The sequence below is a fragment of the Magnolia sinica genome, chromosome 2, assembly GCF_029962835.1.
Source record: "Magnolia sinica isolate HGM2019 chromosome 2, MsV1, whole genome shotgun sequence".
NCBI lineage: Eukaryota > Viridiplantae > Streptophyta > Magnoliopsida > Magnoliales > Magnoliaceae > Magnolia > Magnolia sinica.
Genome location: NC_080574.1, coordinates 37,889,781 through 37,914,732, shown reverse-complemented (window position 1 = coordinate 37,914,732; position 24,952 = coordinate 37,889,781). Strand labels below are relative to the sequence as shown.

Sequence of the window (24,952 nt, the reverse complement as noted above, 5' to 3'; positions counted from 1 at the left end):
TCATTTGCCCAGGAATACCATTTATGCATCCCTATTTATGCATTTTGGGGCCTTTAGTTAGAGATCCAGACCGTTGGTTCTCTGATAACCCTATTGTGGATGGGCCATGCCACAAAATTTGGTGATCTACGGATAGACAATTGAAAAGAAAACAGCAAGGTTTCAGATTCAATTGAAAAGAGAAGAAAGGCAGAAACGTGGTTGGCTGGGATCTTCCAATATGGGAGGACGGTGGGGCAGCATGATCGATCCATGGTGTGGGGTCCATCAAATCAACATTATGGACCACTGAACATGGGCCCACTTGTAGAAACTAACTGAAAACACGAGCCATGCATATATTCCCACATAGTGAAAATCCTTCCAAGCTTGTTCTTGTTTTGGGATGGCGGACAGAACTGTAATCATTTACTGCATATTAATCGATGATCTTGGCTATCTTTTTTTAACTAAAAAGAAAAAGATTCTGCAAATCATACATTTATTTGAGAAAGAAAAACTCCATGAAATTGAAAACAGTTCAAGAATCAGTGAGGGTCTGTCCCTTGGTTTCGCAATTACTGTCATCAATCGGCGCCGTAAAACTGCGCCGTTCATCGGAAGTCGCAGTGATGACTGGCATCCATAATTCCGCGGTACTACTCAAGAGAGATTGCACCTGTGGGTCCGCAGCCATGGCTGAAGAGATCATCTCATCCACATCATCAAGCTTGGCTGATAGTTTGTCTAACTCCTTGGCTATCTCCAACTACAGGCATTCAAATAGAAAACAATCAATGTAAGTCATAATTGTAAAAACGGCTAATAAAAAAATAGAAAGTGGAAGTACTTCCAATGCCCCTGAGGAAATGTACATATGGATCATATGATGGGGTCCGCTGTGGTTGGCCCATGTGCCATAGAAAACCCATATTAGAAGATTTTAGCAGTTGAATCTCTTTGGCCTTATTCCATTGATTGTGAACTGTTGTAATTTCTTTCTTATCAACCTCATTGCGAGCCACAGACTGCATGGTTGTAATTCACCTGTTTTGAGATTTTTGGTGCACGGGCCATTCACTGGGTGGTGGTTATATCAATGGGCTGTGTTACTGATCCACGGACTCACTTGTACGAATTTGAAACCAGAGCTATGCATATTCTCAGGTCAAAGCATTGTACAAGAGCTTTGCTAAGCCCACACACGTGCAATAAAGCATATGTACATACCACATATTTGCTAGGAAGGCACGACAGGTCAAGATCCAATCCATTAATCAGAATGGCAACACTAGATTGATTCCCTGGCCCAAGAATCATGATGGTCCATTTTTCAGGTGAGCTAGAGGATGCAAAACAAGTATACATTTCTGAAAATTTTCGCATCCACCTGTTTCCATTATTGGGACCCATATGCTGAGTAGACCATATTTATTTTTGGAAAAATGCGTACAAGGTCGGACCAACCTGATGGATGGATTGGATCTCACACCTATGTGCCATGCTGGCATGTGTGTTGTGTGTACATGAACTGTACTGCACATGTGTGTATGCTTAGCAAAGCTCCATTGTATAATGCCTCTTGAGAAAATAACATAATACCTCATCGAGATGCTCAGATGGCTTGGATGGCACTTTGGTGACTTCTAACCCAAGTGCCTCGATTTTGGCACGCAATTCCACTTCTTCTGTATTTGTCAGTGATTCCACCTGCACAAACATCATCAATAGACCACTTACCAAAATTAAAAGAAGAAAGATTGTACATTGTCGTTAGAAGGAGAATTATTTTTGAGATTCGAAACCAAGGTAGGAAACGGTTACTGTGCATATATGCCCACACATGAGTGTATGCCAGTGATAAGAGGGGAAAAAAAAAATTATCATGAGTACCTGAAGGCAAACATCGACAGTAATATGAGCCAATTAGAAGGTCACGTTGTAGAAATTTGAAGGAGGGCTCTTTCACAGTGGATTCAAAGGGATTTGTGGGGATTTCATTTTTCTTGGGTTACTTGGTATCAAGGATTTTTGAAGGATTTGGATTTAGAAGGAATTAAAATCCTTCAAAAGAGTCTCTTTTTGCATTCCCACCTCAAAGCTGATTTGCAAAATCCACGCTGCCAAACGAGCCGTTAGTGTATGAAGGTTTTGTTGCAAAAATGCATTGCTTGAAATTAGACAATACCATCATATAAGGGGGAAGAGGGGGAAAATGAAAAGAAAAGAAAAGAAAAGAACGGGAAAATGCAGTATATGTAGCATTATCTATGTCTGCAACACGCATGTTTTAATAAAAACATGTGTGATCAGATGTGGCTAGAGCTTTGGAGATATATTGACATGGGCATTATGATTTTTCACAATTGAGAGAACTGAACTATAAGAACATACGTATCATTTTGATGATTAAACTCTCTAAGATTATGACATAAAATTAAATCTCTCTTCACCTTGCATCAGAAAATAGAATAAACGCAAGGTAAAGGACTAGTACGTTAGATCACACCACAAAGGAAATCCTATGGAGTCGCGTCAAAGGGGATTTAGAGGCACCGCACCACTAGACTGGAAGAATCATGCTCCTAGATCAGAATTCCATCGCAGCAAAACAATATAAAGAAAAGGTCAACTTTATTCATTCAAATAATCAGTAGCCCTATTTATAGGCTCCAATACCCTTCCAAGAAGCTTCTAGAAAGAGACCACTACAAGATCTCTATTCTAATATCCCATTGGCCCATTAGGGCATAGTAGTGGCAAAAGTTCTGCTCGGACACCCTATCCTAGATGCTATTTGTCAAACACTCTAGAACAAGGAAGGATCATCTAGCACATGTGGCACATGGAAGCTTGAAGAATGATGGTGGCACAATGCACATGTGCTCATTGGCACATGTCAGGCATTGAAGATTGATGGTGGCGCATGTGTGCTTGAAGATTGATGGTGGCACATGTGGGGATCTTGAAGATCGATGGTGGCAAATTTGGCACATGTGCAGCAACCGGTGGCACCTGAGGCGCATGTGCACATTTGCACGTGGCACAAGTAGAGTGATTGAGGGTGACACATAGCATATGTGGGGCGCTGGAAGATGGGCGGTGGCACACGTGTCACATGTGTACCAAACGGGACTAAACCATTGACCTATCATCATGGACGCCTCTGATAGTATGTCTTAACCCCCTTTATAGAGAAGCTGTTCTCCGTGTAGAGACAACATGTCCATCTTTCCTTGGTAACCATGCAAAGAGAAGCTTGACAAACTAGGAATAGCTCTATATGTTGCAAACAACGTGTACAAGACTAACTTTTTTTGCAGCCAAAAACGCCCCCTAATTTTACTAAATTAAACCAGGAATATCCTTTCCAACAGCAAATAGAAAACATAAACTAATATCAAACAAGGATGCCTATAAAGAGTCAAAATTCTCAAGCATATCTCACGTCTATATGAATTGTATAGACTTGTTAGCTTGTGTGAACTGTACAAAGCCTCCAAAGATATTGTATGGCTGGTATATAGGGCTAATGATATTGTAAGGTTGAACCAGTAGCCCCACCGTCCAACCAGTAACAATTGAAGCCATTTAAAATGGATCTGTGGGTCTCATGGTCCAATAGGACCATTGAATTGGTCCTGATCTATCATTGAGCCCTAGACCTGGTCCAGATCATCAATAGCCTCAATCTGGGCCCTTAATGTGGTCCAGATCATCAATTTAGATGGTTGGATAAGCTCGATTCCAAACTAAATGGCCGAATGGCTCATTCTGATATCTAGACCCTTGTATGGGCCTAATCTGGCCATATATGCAATCTGAACCTGGATGGGCCTGATCACACAATCAACCATCAATGGGACCAATCTGGGTCTTGAATGAACGTTCAGGTGGCCCAGATGCATTATATTAAAGTAAACCTTGAATACATTTTCCAAGTATTTTATATCACATTATATCAAGTCGTTGTCGGCTACTTCTAAGAAATGCTAATTGTGCATAGACTATTATTATAGGACATGGATTGCATCCTACCCCCACCCGTCTCTAGCCACGAACGGGCAGTTCTGTGGGTGGGCCCACCATGATGTATCTATTTATCCACGCCGTCCATCCCTTCTCTCAGATCATTTTAAGGTATGTGCACAAAAATGAGGCAGATCCAATGCTCAAGCAGACCACACCAAATAATAAGCTTGGTTTGCATTAAATGCAAGAGTCACCTGTGGTGTGGTCCACTTGAGCATTGGATCTGCTTCATTTTTGTGCACATGCCTTAAAATGATCTGAGAGAAGGGATGGATGGCGTAGATAAACAGACACATCACAGTAGGCCTGCCCACAGAACTGCCCATTCGTGACTAGAGACTAGCAGGGGTAGGACGCAATCTGCATCAATTATTATATGCCCTTATCATGCACAACTTCCCACCAGACACATGGCAAGATCTGGACTGCTATCTAGAGGCCCCCACTTGAATGGGCCCTGACCCCAAAATCAGGTAAATTAGATGACTTTAACCATGCGATTGGAATTTGACACAATTATGGGTGTTGGGTGTTAATTCCCTCAATCAGGTGGTTAGCATCGTCAGACTATCTGAGAAGATTTGGACTGCTTTCTGGTGGGCCCCATCATAAATGGGCCACAGCTCAAAGTAGTCCAATTGGACGAATGTAAGCATGCAACTAGAACAGGACCTAACACTGGGTAGCATCATTGATTCCCTCAAATTGAGAGGGTGGCAGTGTCAGGCTGCCCTGCTTTTGGGCTATTGCCCATCCATCATGGTGCCCAGCTACCGTCAGAATCTAATTGTTGAGCAATAAGCCACAACAATTACAATTAGCATTCCTCGCATAGGACATGCCAATAGCCATGTTCCCTGTGCCATAGCAATTATCCTTACGTAACCAATTTTTTTTCTCTTCTTTTACACCATGTTGCTGATACAATCATGTATCTGGTAGCAACTCACCACTATCAAGCTGGAGACAATGATTCTATTCAATCAGAGTATCCCCGGGTCAGCTCCCAAATGACCACAGTCATGCAAATGATCAGAAGTATACTTCCCTTGAGAAATGACTCTGCCCCATTGTGGTCTAAGTTACCTCAATGCCCAAAAAGTATCTAAGATATCCAAAGTCTTTAATGTCATATTCCTTAGAAACGTCTTTAGTAATTGAATTCCTTCAATACAATCGCCGGTAACAAGAATATCATCAACATAAACAATAATAATAGTGAATCAACTCCTCTCCTGAAGAACAGAGTATGATCTGTACTACTTCAACTATACCCAAACTACAAACATGGCATTGCTAGTGTTCAAGTTAAGCTCATGGCAATTTCTTTAGACCATAAATTGACTTGCGAAGTTTGCACAAAGGAATGTTTCCAGTAGATGGAAGAAATCAAGGTGGCGGTGCCATGCACACTTCCTGAATATCTCCATGGAAAATGCTTTTTTTACATCCAATTGATGCAAGGGCTAAGAGATATTTGTAGCTCGAGAAAGCAATATAGGCATAGAATTCAATTTTGCAACTGAGGCTTAGTCTTAGGAAAGTCTACTCCATGGGTCCGAGGGTTTGTAGCACTTCACCTCTCTATTGGGCTTGTACTTGACGGGGAAAGCCCACTTAGATTGCATTATGTTTTCTCCCAGAGGCAATGGAGCAAGTTCTTAGGTTTTATCTGTTTTGAGAGCTTTCATTTTGTCCAACATAGCACTTTTCCCCTCAGATTGAAAGACAGCATGTCTGACACTTGACAGCACAGAATACAGATGGAGGACAAAAAAGCACAATGTGATGATGAGAGGGAATCATATGAAAATGAAATTCGAAATGGGATGAGTTGTGCATGATCATTTTGCTTTAAATAATGCAATAGGAACATCATCAAGATTATGATTGTAGGACATACTCGATGCTGGAACTTAAGATTGACAAGAACCCTTGATTTGTGGCACATTATCTATGTTCTTTCTTTGAATGAATGTCTTCAACTCCCCTGCTCGTTGTTGTTGTTGTTGTTGGGGGGTGGGAAGAGGCAAACTAGACTTCTCCTAAGGTTCAGAGGATTTAGACTCCCCTTGAGATGAATAAAAGGGAACATCCTCAAAAAAAGTAACATCCATCAAAACAAATGTTTGCCAAGAATGCCCACGGAATAACACTTGTATTCCTTTGTGCAACTTAACCTAAAAAGATACATTTAATGGCCTTGGCATCCCACTTGTCCTAATGAATACTGGGGACAAACAAAACACACGCCAAAACACCTTGGAAGTAAAGAAAGAAAGTTATTTATTAGGTTGTAAGAGTTGAATCAGCCTTACCATCCAGGATCCTAGATGGTATTCTATTAATTATGTAGCACTAAGGACCGCATCAGCCCATAGACACTATCAAAACATTCATATCCAGAAGAAGTGCACGAGGATAAGATGGTAATGGATGAAAAAGTGAAAAGGAACACTACACAGAGTGAATAGAAGGAACCTTGCATCTTTTATTAACACTACTCGAATATGATGTTAGACAATGTTTTGCAAGTAAATACATTTCACACAAAAGACCACGATCATCACTTGGCTTGACTAAAAAAGAAAGTAACAATCTCAAACTATCGGTAGGAATGTCCCAAGGGATGATGCCAACACATAATTCACTCTTTATTTGACTTCTTTCAACCTGAAATCTAGAAAGCTGATCCAAAATTGCTTGAAGATCTAAGAACTACCACTCTCATCGCCACCAAATCCTCAAATACAGAGAAGGGAAGAATGTTAAAGTAGTTTTGTAAGACTACCCATAGACGAGATTAGTAGGCAATTGGGGAACATGTGGAATAGAGGACAGAGCCATTGAGGGAGAGAGGTTAATCATTCCAGTTCCTTCAACCCAAGTATAAGAAACCATCAGAGATTATAACACAACTATGAGACATAAGCAATGAAGAGTGACAGCTGAAATAGGTCTTACCTGTCATATGATTGGATGCACTAGAATCAATGATCCAGGACGAACTTGTAGGGGAAGAAGACACCAGATGAGTAGAAGCAGATATATCTGACCAGCCAAAGTTATTATGATGTGATGAGAATGCACCTTCAAGAGCAACCAAACAATGGCTTTTTGGAGCAGTAACTTTTTTGGCTAGACATTTGATAACACAACTCGAAGATATCAAATCACCACGGCCAAAACTGTCTCCACCTGATCGTACACCACGATATGATCAGCCTTGAAACCTGCCACTGCTTCCTTTACCTTGAGCTCCACGCCCTCCATTATATGAACTATGTTTCTCCATAATACTGCCACTGCCTCCTTTACCTTGAGTATTACGTTTCTCCATAATACTCAGGTACTCTACCATTATATGAACTATGTTTCTCCATGATACTCAACTACAACAACAACAAAAAAAAAAAAAAAAGAACTCTGCACCCATCACACTGGATAATAAAAAATGTAGTTGTACCACACCCGAACTACCACAATAAGACTTGGTACACATAGACATGCGAATTGCAATAATGCTTCAAAACAGGGATAGTGAACAGCAAGATCACCTCCAACACACTACAGTTCCTCAATGAATAAACATTTCTAGTAAACAAATCCCAAATTTTTCAGAAAATTGCAAAATACTCCATGTGCAGTCCATGGTGGAAGAAGTTCATCTCAGCCAAACACAAAACAACCCCAAGATTTACCCAAACAGCTACCATTCATCTACACTTTACCATAAATGATCACCCAACTCGAGCATCACATCAAAACAATCCACAAAACAAGTAGTACCGCCTGATGACATTGTCAATGGGCTCCATTGAGATTGACGTTGATAAGCTCAGGAACAGTGAGCTCTAGTACCAAGTTGAAGTAAGAGATTAGGGAGGAAGGAGAAAAGGGGGGGGGGGGGGGGGGTGGGGGGGGGTGTAGGAGTAAACTGTCACTACAACTAAACAGTGATAACTTACTCCCTCTGTTCTTATGAGATTTCTTAGAGCCATGAATGTTGTGAGTTCTATCATAGCCAAGACCAAGAGCCAAATGGCAGGTGCTTAATGAACCTCAACAGCATGATCTTTCCTATGTATAGTGAAGAATAACATAGAAACACAAATAGAGAAGGGCAAATCTGGCCTACATACAGCGCACCAATTTCCTTATGTGGCATGCTTCATCGAGTTAGGCACATGGCAAGCATTCTATGATCTGGACATTTGTAGGGTGTCCCACCATGGATGGACTACTGTCAACAAATAACTTAGATTGGAATATCCTACTCATCAGATTTGTGGACCTTTTCATATTCAATGCTGACCATTTTCGCTATTCTTTTATCCTTCAAAAGAAAAAGAAAAAAAAATTATCACTATTCTTTTCTATTGTCAATTTGAAAGTTAATGATTCGATGGTTAAATTGTCCGATTGGCGAGATTTTTTATTTTCTCTAACATTGCCAATCAATAGTAGTACCCATCCAATCGACTGGTGTACCATGTGTTCAATTTTGGTTGAAGCTCAAAATAAGGAACACCACGACGTGGCGCCAGATAGATCTTGATATAGTTAGCTACACAAACTCATAGACGGAAATGATAGGTGGATATTAGGAACGCAGCTCAGGCGGGTTCGTTCGGGTTGAGGGTCAATCCGAGCCCAACCCGACCTCAAGAGGACCCGATCGACAACCCGACCCAACCAGAATTCCAACCCAAGGTGCCCAACCCAAAGTCCTTTATACTTGACCCAACCCGATACAATCAGACCTGACCCAAATACATGTGATTATTCCCAACCCGACCAAACCCAAAACGAATTTGCTCAACCAGAATCCAACCCGAATTCAAATTGGGTGGGCATTTTCCAACCCGAACCCAATCCCAGGACCTTGACGAACAAGCCTTACCCTAACTTGGATCGGGGTCAATCAGGTTCCGGCTGACCCGAAGCCAAGTTGCAGCCCTAGTGGATATCCAGATTCATATAGATTGAACTGGACAACCAAGTAGAGGAATGGGACTTCCCATGTATAAAAACATCAAGCTCGTGCAGACCCGATAGACTCAAAACTTGAGCTTTCAGTTCAGCCAGTATGGATGCAGACCCTTGATTTCTCTTCTTCACAGGAACAGATGTTTCTTTCTTCTGAGTTCTGACACAAAAGAACTTGGGAAAAAGCAAAACCCCTCTCAGATAGAGAAGCTCTAGGTTCTCTTGCACAACTGAAAATGGCTACTAAAGTTCAAATTCCATAGTTTAGTGCAGACTTCATTATGGAAAGATGGGAACAGCCATTTTGGGTAATACCAAAATGGAATGATGAATCTCAAGGGTGGTAGTTCAACAAAGATTCTCTAATGGCAAACTTCAGGATTATATAACTCCATTGCAGTCCTCAAGACTTCTTCTTTTTTTCAAAAGAAAATCCTGGAGACTTCATTTACTGCATATTGCAGCAATTTGATTCTCCCTGATTTCTTCCTTCTGTTATAAAATTTCTCCCTTTCGGGAATAAATGATAAAGAAAACTAAAGGTTTCTGCATGAAGTGCAAGGCAAAAACCACAACAATGCAGATCAGGTAATCTTTTCTCCAAATCCAACACGTGGGTGTGAATGGGCCTGGTCAGGTTCAGCTTGCACCTGAGAGACCAATGACCGTGTCCTCAGCCTGGCATGATTATGAATCAGGCCTGAATTTTTTAGACCCAGCCAGGCCCACCAGGGCTAGGAGTACAGATGGGCTGTCTCAAACCCTTGTCAACCTTACCTACCATCTCCACTGAACTCCTTAATTAAATCTACATTTCCTCCATTGATTTTCTAGTGTTGTTTTTCCTATTGATATTGATGCTGAACCTAAAAGCACATATCCGCACATATGGCAACATCACCTGTGTAAAGAATGCACACTAGATGCTATAGGATACTCTCATTCAACCGATAAGACATACTTCCCCTTAGATAGAATCAAGATTCTAAAACTTAGTGATGTGGGTAGATTCCAAGTCCTACGGGATCACAAGTGTGGATCCCACATGGTCACATGTGAGCCCAACGTGGGTTCCACATGAAGGAAAATGTGTTTGAAAGAACAACTCCAAATATCGTGGTCTTGCTTCCTGAGAACTCCAAATAAGGGCCTCGGTAATGGGGAAGGTGACATGCACCTTTCCCCACTCATGGTGAGCGCGGTCTCTACTTAGTGGGAAAATGTAATTGATATAATACGAGTTTTGAGGTGCAGAAAATTAAGCAAATGGAAGTAATGAAGTAAAAAACATAAGCAAATGGAATGTAGTGATTCCACTGTCTCAGAACTCCATTGTCTCCAATGTCTTTGAGCTCTACAACAGTGAGGTCCTTTACCTTTCCCCCTAATTGGACTAAGGACAAGGACCTCGGGAAGGAAGAGAGAACTAATGATACCTCCCATCTGTGGTTATTAGAGCCATCACTAGAAAACCCCAAGAGGGTGAAGCGATCTCCTTAGCTTAGGATGGGGAGAGTTCAAGAGCTCTCAAATCCTAGCACAATTCTCCATTTCTCTACTACTCTCCTGATCTTATGAGATCAAATGTAAGTAAATAGAGCAGAAACTTAGCAAATACAATGTTGCAGTTCGAATGTCTTAGAACTCTGTTGAGTCTACAATGGGGGGTCTTGGCCTTTCTCTTTGATAGGAGTCATAGGACTAAGGATGGGGACCCTGTGAAGGAAGAGAGAACTAATGAACCCTCCCACTTGCGGCTACCGGAGCCGTTGCTCCAAAACCCCAAAGAGGGTGAGGCGATCTCCTTAGCCAATGGTGCAAGCTAATCATTGGTTCAATGAGATGTCGATACCCGAATCACAAGAATGGCCAAGAGTATACTCACAAGAATGTTTGAGTAGAGAGTAATGAGCAACTTTATTGAAATTGAAACTTCTCCTTACAACGACTTTTAAAAAATAAATAAATAAATAAATAAAAATAAAAATTCAATGCCCATCGCTTAAACCCCCCGACCCTAAACACAATCCTTATGAATCTTTAATGAAAATCCCCCAACTATTAGATTGGTTCCAAATCAATCTTTTATTTGATTTCCAATCAAACTATAATTTATTTAAGATAATAAAAATCCACCAACAAAGATCTGACCTAAAATAGCAAAAACAAATCTACTAAATACCCCCAAAATCTTCAATATCCACATCAGCCGGCTTATCTTCCAACATTGGTAAATGTGATTTCTAACATTTAGGCCGCAAATCTTGCAACAGACAACCCGAAATCAGCACATGTTGGGCCCACGGTGGGCCGTGGGCTTACGAAATTCCCCTTTAGTTAAAAGAACTCGAATCCATGAGTTGGATACTTCATACAAGTAGTACAGGTCTGGATCCGATCTTTTTGATTCGTCACGCGTAATCCATGCACATTCAAAATATAGCTTGTTCTTCCATTTCACCAATGTGAAGCTGAAGACTGATCCTATTGTATTTAATCCCTGCAAAATTGGAGTAATAGGTCGAGACCCACTTCTTAATCCAAGCCAATTAAATGTTCTAGACAACTAGTTGCTAAGCGGGGTGTCTAAACTAGGTTATGGATAAGCTCTGTGTGGGATGTGTAACTTTTTTATATCTTGTCGAGAGACGTTGAGAAAGCTTCTTCTCTTTGCATGAATTGCAATGATAGCATGTGATGCCTCTTGACCGGATCTTTGCATGTGGTGTTGACTATCGTTGTTTTTTCTTCTCCTACTTTCTGCGTGTGGATCCTCCTACACTTAAAAATAATGTTGACAACCCACAACTACATAAACCATGATCTCTAATACATAATTACCATTAACTAAAATGAAATGAATTCATTTTTAACTGGCAACCAAACATGGCCTTAGGATTCAGCTGAAACTCAAAATGAGTCTAACTCCAAGTCGACTGATAGATAATCTGACAACCCAACCAAGATAGCCAGTTGCTTTGTTTTAAGGAAAGTTAAGGAATCCGATAAATAAGTAAAGAGAGTTATGGAAACCCAACTAGAACAGCGAAAGGAGGCAATGATGGAGATAAATAGGAAGTAGCACCAAACAAAATAAATGGATGTGCAAAAAAATAAAGTTGCAAACTTTCATAGTTAATAGTGTCAAATAAAGTAAATGTGGAGGACTTATTTGGTCAAGATGCTATTGTACCATATTTTTTACTGTTCTTGGAAAACCCAATTAGAAAGGACACGTGTTATAGCAAGGGAAAGACATAGCATGTTAAAGATCTTCAAGAATATTTGAAGTGCGTTTTACGGAATCACAACTGACAGGATGATAAGATAGAGATCAGCTGAGAGGTATTCAAAAGCAAACTAAGTGGTCGAGAGGAATCCAGAGGCGGCTGAGATGTGTCCGAAAGCAGACCGAGCGGCTAAGAAGTGTCCGAAAGCAAACCAAGTGGCCGAGAGGTGTCCAGAAACGGACCAAGCAACTGAGAGGCATACAAAGTAGAACAAGCGGTCGAGAGGCGTTTGGAAGCGGAAAAAGCAATCGAGAGGTGTCCAGAAGCGGAACGAGTGGTCGAGAGGCGTACGGAAGCAGAACAAGCGGCCGATAGGCGTCTAGAAACGGAAAGAGATGCCAAAAGGCATACGAAAGCTGAACCAATGGCCGAGAAAAGGAAGAAAATTTGGCCGACGGTGGAACCGTCGTAAAGAGAAATGTATTAAAAGAAGGAATTAGAGAAGAGAAAAATCTAGAAAGGCTTTTGGACTGTTGTAACCGTTGCAATAATAGAATAAGGATCTGAAAGAATAAGCTACAACAGAAATCTATAAATAGCAGAGGAATGTGATAGAGAATGATTATCTTAAAAAAACAACCAACCAACAACAATCGATCAAATCTATCAATTTATCTTTTATCTCATCTTATCCTAGGAGTAGTGGTAATTCTTAGACATTATCTTTAATTATAATCCAAGTATACGCTCATACGCTAGATTTGTTCTTTATCCAATACCAAGCACTTCTTTTAAGAGATGCATTCTTGCGGTTACTCCTAGTGACCGATTGTGAGTTTTTTCTTTTGTTTGATTTGCATTGGTATTCTGAAAGTCATTTCTTATGAAAGGCACAAAGTAACCCATCTTCGGAGGAAGAACCTTGCCCTCCGATTATAGCCTTATCGTTATAAACTTCTACAAGTGGCTGAGTAAGCGACCGATCTTCATAGAATCTAGTCATATACGTTCATATTGGATGTATCTGCTTATTTTGGCACTTGGGGTCGAAGTTGATCAGTTTGGATCGAGCCGTTGTATTGATTCCAGCACGCCCGCACAACAGAAAACAAACCGAGTGACCAATAGATGCATCGGGATGTAAGGTTTCCTGATGTGTCCACTACATACAATTGAGGGCCATGGTTCTCTGATCCGACATGATGGGTCCCACCTTGGATAGGGGATGCCCCAAAAAGTCTTCCAGGTTAACAATTGCTTAAAAACAATATATAGACACAACCCATGCGACATGGGAGAAAATTCCACTGATTGAATGGCCAGGGGATTTAGGGTTCTTCGCCCATCCACTGTGAAAGATGCCCCACCTTTACAGAATGCATGCTGAAGCATTGTATATTTCCTCATTCAGAAAAAGCACTTGATTTCAGTGACCAACAAGCTTCTATTAGTAACTACCAGTTCCATACCAAACAATAAATAATAACTGAATCGAAATTGAGCAATTCCACACCCAAACAGCCCTCATCCTCTACAAATCAAAATACCCACATCAGAATTTCCCACAAAATCCATCCCAAACAAGATCGCATGCAATACCAATTCCAGTTCTACTGGGAAAGAAATCACGACGATCAAACAGAAAAACCAAAACCCACATACAGAAACCAATCCAAAACATCACACAACCAAAGGACAAAAATAAATAAATTGAAAACTAAAAAAAGGTCCCCGTCAACGGATTCGCCTCTTCCGACTTCAAATTCAATACCCAAACCAAACAAGTAAATAAACAGACAAATCTAGTGAAAAAACGAAATGAAAGAGAAAGGATTTTGATTGAAAACCTGGTGAAGGAGATTGGTGAGGAGCTGAAAGAGCTGGGCATCCGGTTTTCCTTCTGCTGCTTCCATGGCTTCTTGCCTTTCTTCCTCTCTGTTTTTCAATGCTCTGTTCTTGGAAGAGATCTGATTCTCTTTCTTCTTCCTCCTCCTCTGTCAGCTCTCTCTCTCTCTCTGTATAGATATCTCCGTTACCGTACGAGTTGTCAGTTTGTTAGAAGGGCGATTTCTTCCTTTCTGTTTTGGAGGGTAGAACATATGTAGGTTGGTTTATTTCGCTCCCTTTTTTTTCGTTAAATCGGCATTTTTTCATTGAGGTAGGTTATGATCCGGTACAACAAGGAGAACAGTAATATGGTAGTAGAGCCATCTCTCCACATGCCACGTGGCAGGGTGATGTATCAATCGGATCCACCCATATACTAGAATCAGCATGGATGGCTTAACTTTAAAATTTTAAACCCATGAGATAATCCTATCCATTGCTTTTTATATAATTTATCATACTGCATATTTGACCATTAATTTTGTTTTTTAATAGTTTAATGGACATATATCAGTTAAATTGATTGTCCAATATAATTTATTTTTGAGATATAAAATATCCCTTCTAAGGGGAGCGGATTGGGTGAGACTCCCATATCCACCCAGATGGGTGGGACCCCTGACTGTGGGGCCCACTGTGATATATATGGTTGGACCTGATTTTCATGTTATCCTGCCATGTGTTTTGTAGATAGATAACCTGCATCTCACCATGATTCTTCATGCTCTACTGTATCAGGTTCAGTCTGTGAGAGCTTATCAAGAATAGGCAGAAGTTGGTTGGGCTTTCATCCAGCCAGCTGTTTCCCAACAACATGCCAACTAAGTAGAAAATATATATCATTAAATCCGATAGGGCCACCATTATATCCGAAAGGGACACATGTGGAATAAATAACGTCAAACAATGTAGGATGTGGGTCACGTGATTATAAGTGTTTACACTTGGCCCGATCCACTCCCGAGCGGCTGCCACATGTTGGCACACTTTAAGAGATTGCCAAGGCTTATTTGGTCACACATCTCTCTCTCTCTCTCTCTCTCTCTCTCTCTCTCTCTCTATATATATATATATATATATGGAAAAAGGTACTATGCGCTCGACCTCACGATAAGCTCCCGTGAGGTCGAGCTGTGTGGGCCCCACCGTGATGCGTGTCAACCATCAATACCGTGCATTTGATGGGTCCCCTCTAAATTATGGGATATCCCAAAAATTAGCCATATACGGAACTCAGGTGGGCCATACCATCTAAAAATACCATCTAAAATCATGTGAAGACACCGTTAAAACATATAAAAGCACTTGGTGAGGCCCACCTGAGTTTTGAATGCTGCTGAAACTTGGTCTGAACCCTCATCCAAGTGGGACACACATAATGGATGGGCTGGATTTGCAAGCCACATCTCGGTGGGCCCAAAAAATGATTATGAATGTTTTAATGGTGCACGGCCCCTCCCCACTTCTGTATGTGGTGTGGCCCACACAAGTCACAGATTGACTTGATTTTTGAGACCTAGGCCCACGATGGAATGTTGCATCTAACTGATGGGGTAGATGTTCGAAACGCATCACGATGGGGCCCACACAGCTCAACCTCATGGGACGGACTCGTGAGGTCAGGCGCATAGTACCTTTTCCATATATATATATATATATATATATAAGCCAATGCTCAAAATCGTATGCATGGATAAGATTGGAAAAGGCTGTTATCTCTCTCATGGCATGTGACTGATGTACACAGGACAAATGCAAAGTTTCTAAAAAAGATATGTCATTGATGGATTCTTCATAATTAGTACAGGCATAACATGGTCATTTCATATTAACTCATAAAGAGAAATTTTCCAAGGGGACGTCTAGCATTTCATTGGAAACCCCAAAGAATAAGGAGTGAACAATGAAAAGTCATTCAAAAATTGAAACAAATCATATATGATAGCATAACTTAGAAAGACTCCAAATTCAAATAGGACACAACCGTTGCAATAATCAGGAGATTCATGTGCAAGACATGGAATCTTACGTACAACCATCGTCCCTTCAAATTTATAAAAGCAATACTCGAAGAAGAGCTCGAGGCTTCCCCAATATAAATCAATCAATGTTCCAACTTTACATTGCTTATCTATTTCGTCCTTTATAGACAATTATTAACTTAGCTTCTTAACTTAGTTCCTTCACTTTTGCTCAACCATACTACTGCAAGTTTTAATCCATTAGTCTTAGTTTAGTCTTACTATTGTCCAGCACATTGTTACAATATACCCTTAGGAGTGGATTAAATAGCTAAAACCTCGTTGTTGGATCTCCAAATTATCAAGTTCTTAGTGCATTTCCAATCACATCCTGCTGACTTCACACCACGATTGTCTTACAACCATCTAGTATTTTTTACAGCCATTTTTTTTTTGTCAGAACAAGCCATTGTGGGTATTTTATTATTTCTTCTGCTTAGTTTATTTCCTTTTTGTTGATTGTACAATTTGACATATTGATTAATTAGGTCAACTATTCAACTTTATTTTTACTTTTATCTAATCCTTCATTGTTTTACTAAGAAACTCATTCAAGATATCACCACAAAGAAAAGTATGTCTTCAAGGCAAAAAATCTCATTTAAAAGAACTAACCATTCCCTTCTAAAAGTTTCTTATTGCTATAACAATCAATGACTGAATAGTCAGGCCAATCTTTATATGTCGGGTCCTAATTTGGCTAATTCGGTGCATGGGGTCATAATCTTTTAGTTCGATTCGAGTCAAATGCAATTCTAGCATGCCCGATGACTAATCTAATTTCACACATTTTACCAAAATCAGGTCATTTGCTACGCGTGTGGCCATGTATCGATAATGAACAACAACAATAAGAACATAATGGTTCTTTTTAAAGATGATTATCATTGTGTATTGTGATGTTTCCATGGTAGAGATTCCCTATTTAGCTGGAAAGTTATCAGGAAATACTTGATTAGATGTCTAATTAGAGTCCTTTTAGTTATACCTTATCGGTTCTCTTTTTGTAAAAATGTTATTTCTTTTTTCTTGGATGAAGAAAAAGAGGAATGCAATGAATGATTCGCGGTCCTCACTTTTGTCAAGTATATATGGATTTTAGTTATGATAAGTGTCCCCATGGTTCGGTAATCTAGAGAATCGATGAGATGCTATCGACCACGGTTGTAGTATGCCTAAAAGTACTTTTGATAGGACATTCCTAACCTTTGAATATGTGAGCTACAATAAACGATTCAAAATGCAACAGTTTACATTCAATTGAAAAGTATTCCTAATATTATTAGTTGAGATCATTTAATATTTTTTAGATGTCCTCAATCTAGGGTGGGACTCGACTTCCATTGGTCCGGATTCACGAATCATAAGCCCTACTTAACAAATTTGAAATCTTTTGTATATTGTATAAAGATATGGCCCATATTGTTTAGTTAACAAAAGAGTAGAGTTTGTGTAGCCATCCAAGCCTAAGTTCTAGTCAATTGGAGCTTCTTTAAAAGTAGATTTGAAGGAATAGGGAAAGGATTTGAGATATCTGATCACCTCTTTTACAAAGAGTGTAGGGCCTCTCTTTTCCTCTTTAACATCTACATAACACATGGTTAGCCCAAGTGGTTCTATTATGACATCATATTTCTTATTTTAAGTTGCAACATCTCCCTTCCCATGCACCCCAACTTATCTTTTCTTTACTTTCATTGGTCTTCCTGATGCATTCTTTGTGTCTTGTCGATTAGTCAGAACCTGATGCAATAGAAATAAAAAAATATTTGCCTTTTAAGTTTCTTACCTTATCGTACTCTGGTGAGTTAGCTTGACGTTAAGCACAACGTCTCCGTGGGCCAACTTGGATGTAGTCTTTCCAAAGTTTTAATTGAATCCTTATAAAATTCAAAATCTTATAAAGTAGGGACCGAACTTTGTGTGGGTAGAAAATGATGCCTAATCCCTTCATTTTCCGTCAATGAAGCCCTTAGAATATTTGGTCGTAGACTAACCATAGGAGTTACGCGAGTCCATGGATCTTCAGATCTTACGATTATAAAGCATTTCTATGGTTTCTAGCTAGCTATATATCCTAAGCTAATTTGGCTAGTAGTGACTCCAAGTTAATTGCATTATATTTGAGTCAACACTATACCCCAACTACATTCTACACGAGAAGAAAGTTGAGAGTTTGCGAGGCCCTCCTGCTCGCGAGGCAACATTCATAATTGTGACCCCTCTAGGGAATAGCTAGCTAGCCACTAACCAAGGCTCAACTCGAAAAATGAGATTTTTAGATTTTTCGAGAATTTTGTAATTCTAGTTCTTTTACTTTTCTACATTTACCTTCCTGTCATTTACTTTCAAAATCAGTAGCAACTAGTCCTACTATTTACTTTCTATTTCAATGCCCTACTATTCTTGCGCTTTATAATTCTATTATTTAAATTCTTGCAACTCCAATTTTAAAATGGTCCCTTTACTTTCTTGTCATTTATATTTAGTTATTCCAGTATCTATTGGTCCTTTACTTGTCGACATTTATTTTCCTGCTATTTTAGTACCTAGTGGTCCATTTATAGTCCTACAATATACATTTTATACATCTTCCTTTCTCTAGGCTAGAGCCCTTATCTGGAGGCACACACTTCATTTGTAAGCTTTCAGTGAAAATATTTAAAAAGAGAGAAAAGGCAAAAAAAAAAAAAAAAAAGAACAAAAAAAGAAGGTAGTGGGCACATCTGCCATCATTGAGCCCATAACCATCTCTGGATCTGCCACCCACCCAGATTCTCCCTCACTCACTGCAACATTATCCATACCCTTTCGCAAGTCATGATGTCCATTAAGGGTGATCTGCCCACATCCATAAGCCTACTCAAACTATCAACCAAAGGATCTATGACTCCCCTCTCCATGTCTGATATAACCCTCGGTATGAAAGGGCTAGAGGAGCTCATGACTTGCTTTCTCCAGGTTGGGGCCACCCCTTAGCCTATTGCGCAACGGTGGAACTACCAAGTGCCCTAGTCAACTAGTCCATTCCAACAACTAATCAACAAATACCAACAATCAATTAATTAATCCCAACAATCGGGCAATCAACATTACATCCATCCAGTCATTTCTAACCAACTCCCCCTAACGGGAGCCAATTTCAATATTCTCCCACCACCAAGAGATAAATTTCCTACTCCCATTCCCACAGGCAAGAGCTAAGGCCAGATCTAGCAACCTCTCCCTAACGAGAGTCAATTCCAACCATCACATTGTAGTTAGCTATATTCTAATAATTTTTTTTAACACAAAACCACACCCCCGCACACTCACACACCCATTCACACCACACGGGCACTCAATCCCTAGTCTCAATGTTGAAACAGAGTATGTCTACCATTGAGCCATGGAGCTCGACCCGAACAAATTCCAGCAATGAATTTTGGCACTTCCCATACCCGATGTGTCCCCCCTAACTACACCCCCCCATAATGGGAGTGATTGTTATGTCCAACCTACTCCAAACGAGAGTTATAGGGGTACTGACGATGTTGATTACTATGAAGAAAATGTAGTTCAAGCACCACAAGGGGCAAAACCCCTTCCATGTGGCCCATTCAAAATTCAATGACTCCGAGAGTACCTTAAGGAACAACTTTAGGTGATGAAAAATATGATGCAAAATCACATGGGGTGGATCTCCCATCCACCAAGTTTAATGACTTTTAATTCCTTTCTTACTGCAAAGGTACCCCAGGACTTTGTGGCACTGAAGTTTAAAAGATATGATAGTATCAAGTGTCCCATAGCCCATTGAAAAGCATTATGTAGAGAGCTCGATGTCATGGCAAGCAATAACGGAGCATTGATCTATCTTTTTCAGAAATCTATAAAAGGCATCGCGTTAGAGTGGTATATGTCACTCAATTACCATCAAATAAAAAATTGGGAATAACTTTCTCAAGTCTTTATTGACCGTTTTGCTAACAATTTTAACACGACACTCATAAGGGCAGATATAGTTGCCTTGAGGTAGAAGAATAGTAAATTATTGTTGGCTTACGTTGGATGATGGCGAGACATGGCCGTCAGAATGAAAACAGCTATTGACTATAGGAGCAGATCTCAATGATTGTTCACTCGGCAAACCCAAGTATCTCTGGATACCTCATCTCGTATATGTATGCCAACCTCACATAACTCATCTGCAACAAGGAATAAGTTAAAGTCGGAATAAGGGTTGAGACGATCTCTCTTTGACCTTATCATGTCGCCTCGATAAAGCAATAATAGAAGGAAGGCCTATCGGATATGAAAATGGTAACAAAAATATTCTTGTCCTCCATTTAACATAATTGACGACATTATCGCCTATACCCAAGGTGTACCATTCATCCTACATCAGTTCAACTGGGGCTTGTGATAGTCCAACCAAAATCGACATGTGGGAATGGTTCAAGAGCCCAAGTGATTTGCATCAACGGTTCAATCTTAAAGTAATATACTAGTTATGTTAGTCTAGGGGCAACTTATTGCCCGACTACCACCTGGACCCTCACCGAACCATCTGCTACCAACCTATAAATAGAAATGAGTATTGTTTATACCATAAGGTTAGGGGTCATACGACATATCATTGTTTCATCTCAAAGCACGTGATCTAAGGCTTGAACAACCAAAAGAGAATTACGTTTGCAACCCCTGACACAGCTGCAAACAGCATACTCCAGAATCCTCTACCACATCATCAAGCCAGTACACCACATCAAGCACCCATACCATCAGTGTGATTCGGGAAGAACATTCTTTCAACATAGTCTAGTTTATTTAGGCCATCAATTCTCATTCAGAATTTGAGCCACTAGTCTTGCGAGGGGAACCACCCTGCTCGGTGCCTTCACCAGCTTTGGTCATTCAAGGGGAAAGACCCCTGAACCGGTATATAATCCAGCTCTAATCTCTAATCAATCATGGGCCAATCAACCATTGGCAATTCAGGAGAAGGCCCCTCAGCCAATCATGGTCCAGTTAACCCATTGTCCTCTAGGAAAAGGCACCGAAGCCAACCTGTACCCATCATACTTTGGACAAATTGTGATGCCTCATTAGCCGGTTAGTCTTCTTCAAGGATCGAAGTCCAACTCTTTATTTGGGTCTAATAATATATAATAAAGCCATTGTCCTCCAAAGAAAGGCCCTTTCCTTGGTCAGTATGCCAGATGCCCTTACAAAATTAGGGCTCATCTTCAATCATGAGGCTATAGTCTAAGGAGGAAGCTCTACCTTCAAGGGGACCCTCCTAGTTTCTCTCGGCTTTAGTTCCCCAAGAGATGGGTCCAATTAGCTATTCTGATCCTCATGATTTTCTACCTTTAGTTTCTCAACCTTTGCTGGTTCTCCATGAAAGTGCCCTTGCTTATTAATTAACGTGAATGTTGAGTCTTAGAGTCCAGTTGTCACGCCCTAAACCCGAAAATCTGATTCACAGGAATCCCGATCGTCGAATCCGATGCCGACAGCTTCCGTAGTACCCCATTCTCGGTTCCCAGTGTCCATACGCCAGATTCCGATCCTGGGATCCTACAAGGAGGATTTTTTTTTTGTTTAACTCACAATAAGCATAACCAGAAGATTACCCAATTCATAAAGGCAACATCATCATCACATATCCACTAATATAATCAGTTGTGTACAATACTGGAAGGAAATACATAAATAAAAACCAAGCCCCAGAAGACCGCCGCACGCTCCAAGCTCAACATTGTTGCAACCTAATATCACCTGCACGCATCTATCGTGCATAAGCTTATAGAAAGCTTAGAGGGTGGTGTAAGTGTGTGCACAAGGTAAGTGTCAAGTATTCCATATCAGAGTAATCAAATTAAGCAAAAGTACTGACAAGTCCATGGATCATACAATATTAGGGTACACAACACAAATCAACTATGCAAATGAGGAGTCAAAGCGAGCCAAATATTAGATGCCGAGGTACAGTGTCATAAATCACACAATATCGAAAGTACTGGTAATCCATAAATTGTATAATTTCGAAATAAGCAGAAATAGTGATAAGAGCATGAATTATCATAGTAAACAGAATATTGACAAGATCATAAATCATACGATAATAGAGTAAGCAAAAATACGGACAAGACTATGAGTCAATCAATGTCAGAATTTGCAATGTAGAACAACTATACCAATGAGGAGTCATAAAGAGTCAAATATCAGATGCCGTATCTAAACCATATAAATGCAGAACACAGGTAACCCAAAATGTTAAGTACTACATATGCAATGTAATATGCGGTGCGAGTGGAATGACCATGCTGGAGTGTGGAGTCGGGATGATAGTATGTAGTATTGCAGGCTACGGGGTCCACCACAAGGGACTTCTATCCAAACCAGTCCCATACCTAAATTTGGATAGTCAGACTCAATGTGGTAAACTCCTGATCTCAGGTTAGTCGCGCGCCCAACCGAAATCCTGGCCATGCGAAGGTACACAACAATTAGTTGCGCACCACCAGCCCAAGTAGATAGTGAATGAAATGAATGTATAAGTATGCAATTCCTACTCAATAAGTCCAAAAATCAGTACGGTTCCTCTCTGGGATTATCACCGGGGTTTATTACACTCTACGCCAGCTTGCCGCCCCTATCCGAGTGCACAACTGGGTAAGTGGAAGAGACCTCACTATCCACCTGCCAATATCGGGCCCGACTCGTCAATAGCGGACCCATTCCTCAAGCTGGTCAAACTCAACCTAGACATTGCCCCCTCACTCAGGCCGGTAAGGTTACACCCCTGCACCTCATGCACTCATATATCCACTCGGTCTCGCCGTTGGGCCGTCTCCTGGCCACGGAGGTTTAGGGATTTTCACCCAGGGACATCTATGGCGCCCGCATGCTAGAACCAAACATTTTCGGTGTCCCATTTGGCCATCCAAGATATGCCTGTGGAGGCTACGGCCCTGATGTCGCTAGGGCGTACAGTAATCTTAATGTGAGATGCATGAGTCATACAATCCAGTCATGCATCAATCCTGCGCCTGACCTCCAATGCATCACAATGGGCCTTAACTATGGATCGCGTATACATCATATAGGTCTCGACAATCGGCCTCGGCAATCAAAATCGGCCTCGACAATCAGAATCGATAATCGGCCTCGATTGATAATCAGCCTCGATCGATATTCGGCAATCGACCAAGATAGATCATAATCGATAATCGGCCTCGATCGATAATCAGTCTCGATCAATATTCAGCAATCGGCTAAGACAAATCAGAATCGGTAATTGGCCTCGATCGATAATCACAATTGGCCAGGACAAATCAAAATCGGTAATCAGTCACGATAATGGCACCGATGACCAATAGATAAATAAAGCGGGGTCTATAAATGATCAGCCGATCAACCATAGTATAAAAATCGGTACTCGGCCGTGGTTATATCAAATCCGAAAGCACGGAGTCATCCGTCTACGGCGAATGGGCCCCACTTATTTGGGTTAACCCACGAAGAAAATGAGCCTAACAAGGCCTAAGGGAATGTCACAATGTGGGCATCTAACCATCATTGCCCAACAATGTGGACATCTAACCAACATTGCTCCCAACGAGTAACCCACATAAGGCCAAACATATAGTGGACCCATGGCCTCACACAATGATCTCATAAATCAAGCGGGTCGCATCACATGGGCCTAATGCACATCGCTATGGGCCGCCTCACATGGGCTGAAAATACATCTCAACGGTCATCATCATATGAGTAGGAATATATCACAATGGCCTCACTAAATGGGTCGGAAACATATCTCAATGAGCCATAACGTATGGGCCGAGTATACATCTCAATGGGCCCCATTACATCATAATGGGCAGCAACCCGTGGGCCTCAAATACAATAAGTGGGCCACATCAATGGGCCTCATACACATTAAGTGGGTTGCATCATATGTGCTGCACTAATGGGCCTCGCCCATTGGCCTCGGATATATCATAGTGGGCCATGTCTCATGGACCCAACAAGACAAACGGATGGCCCACAGATGGGCCAAATACATCATAATGGGCCACATACGTCACAATGGGCCGCACTAATACATCAAGGTGGGCCTCATTATATGGGCCGCACCAAAAATCATTTCAATAGTTGTAGGTATAACATGTGTATCACTACACCCATGGCCCACGTATGATGATCAGCACTTATACAAACATATCCATGTAAATCGGCGCCAACCAAATATTGTCCAGCACTATCCCAACATTATGGACGGTGTGGATACAAAATACGTACATCTAGGCGGACCGCACAAGTGGACGGTGTGGGTGAAGTACACACCGCATGGTGGGCCTGTACAGTGTAGGCGGGCCCAGCACATGCAGCAAGCGGACCCTGCGCCAACAAGACGGGTAGACAATGGGAATATAAAATACATACATCGGGGGGAAGTCCCACCATCTGGCGGGCTAAATGGTGCGGATATATAATACATTTATCATGGCGGAATCACACATTGAAAGGGGCCTTATATACATCATATTGGGCCTCAACCCATGGGCCCCAAATACATCTAATGGGCCGCATCACAGGGACCTCATATATAACAAGGTGGGCCTTAACAATGGGCCATAAATATGGTAAGTGGGCCACACCACATGGCCTCATGTATATCAAATGAGCCACACTCAAATATAAGTGGTGATAATGATTTCCACTACTAAAATTTCCAAGGCCCGCCATAACATTTATTTCCCATCCAATCTAATCATAAGATCTCAAGGATTTCAAAGATAGCCGTTCAATCCTCACTGTGCA

At 40.9% G+C, this 24,952-nt stretch overlaps 1 protein-coding gene across 1 annotated transcript; it reads right to left on the bottom strand.

Moving 5' to 3' along the window:
- Nucleotides 1-395: 395 nt before the first annotated feature.
- LOC131236975 (uncharacterized) lies at nucleotides 396-14,335 on the bottom strand. Its single transcript, XM_058234565.1, has 3 exons — nucleotides 14,078-14,335; nucleotides 1,582-1,689; nucleotides 396-748 (listed from the first exon to the last, which is right to left on the bottom strand). The coding sequence occupies exons 1-3, from the start codon at nucleotides 14,141-14,143 to the stop codon at nucleotides 521-523; spliced, it is 402 nt and encodes a 133-aa protein (XP_058090548.1). The 5' UTR covers nucleotides 14,144-14,335; the 3' UTR covers nucleotides 396-520.
- Between the last annotated feature and the right edge of the window lie 10,617 nt (nucleotides 14,336-24,952).

Excerpts from the sequence above, each read along its gene's own strand:
- LOC131236975 (XM_058234565.1), bottom strand. The coding sequence starts at position 14,143 with ATGGAAGCAGCAGAAGGAAAACCGGATGCCCAGCTCTTTCAGCTCCTC. Across the intron at positions 1,690-14,077 it reads TCACCAATCTCCTTCACCAG|GTGGAATCACTGACAAATAC; the intron begins GTTTTCAATCAA and ends ATGTTTGTGCAG. Across the intron at positions 749-1,581 it reads CATCTGAGCATCTCGATGAG|TTGGAGATAGCCAAGGAGTT; the intron begins GTATTATGTTAT and ends GAATGCCTGTAG.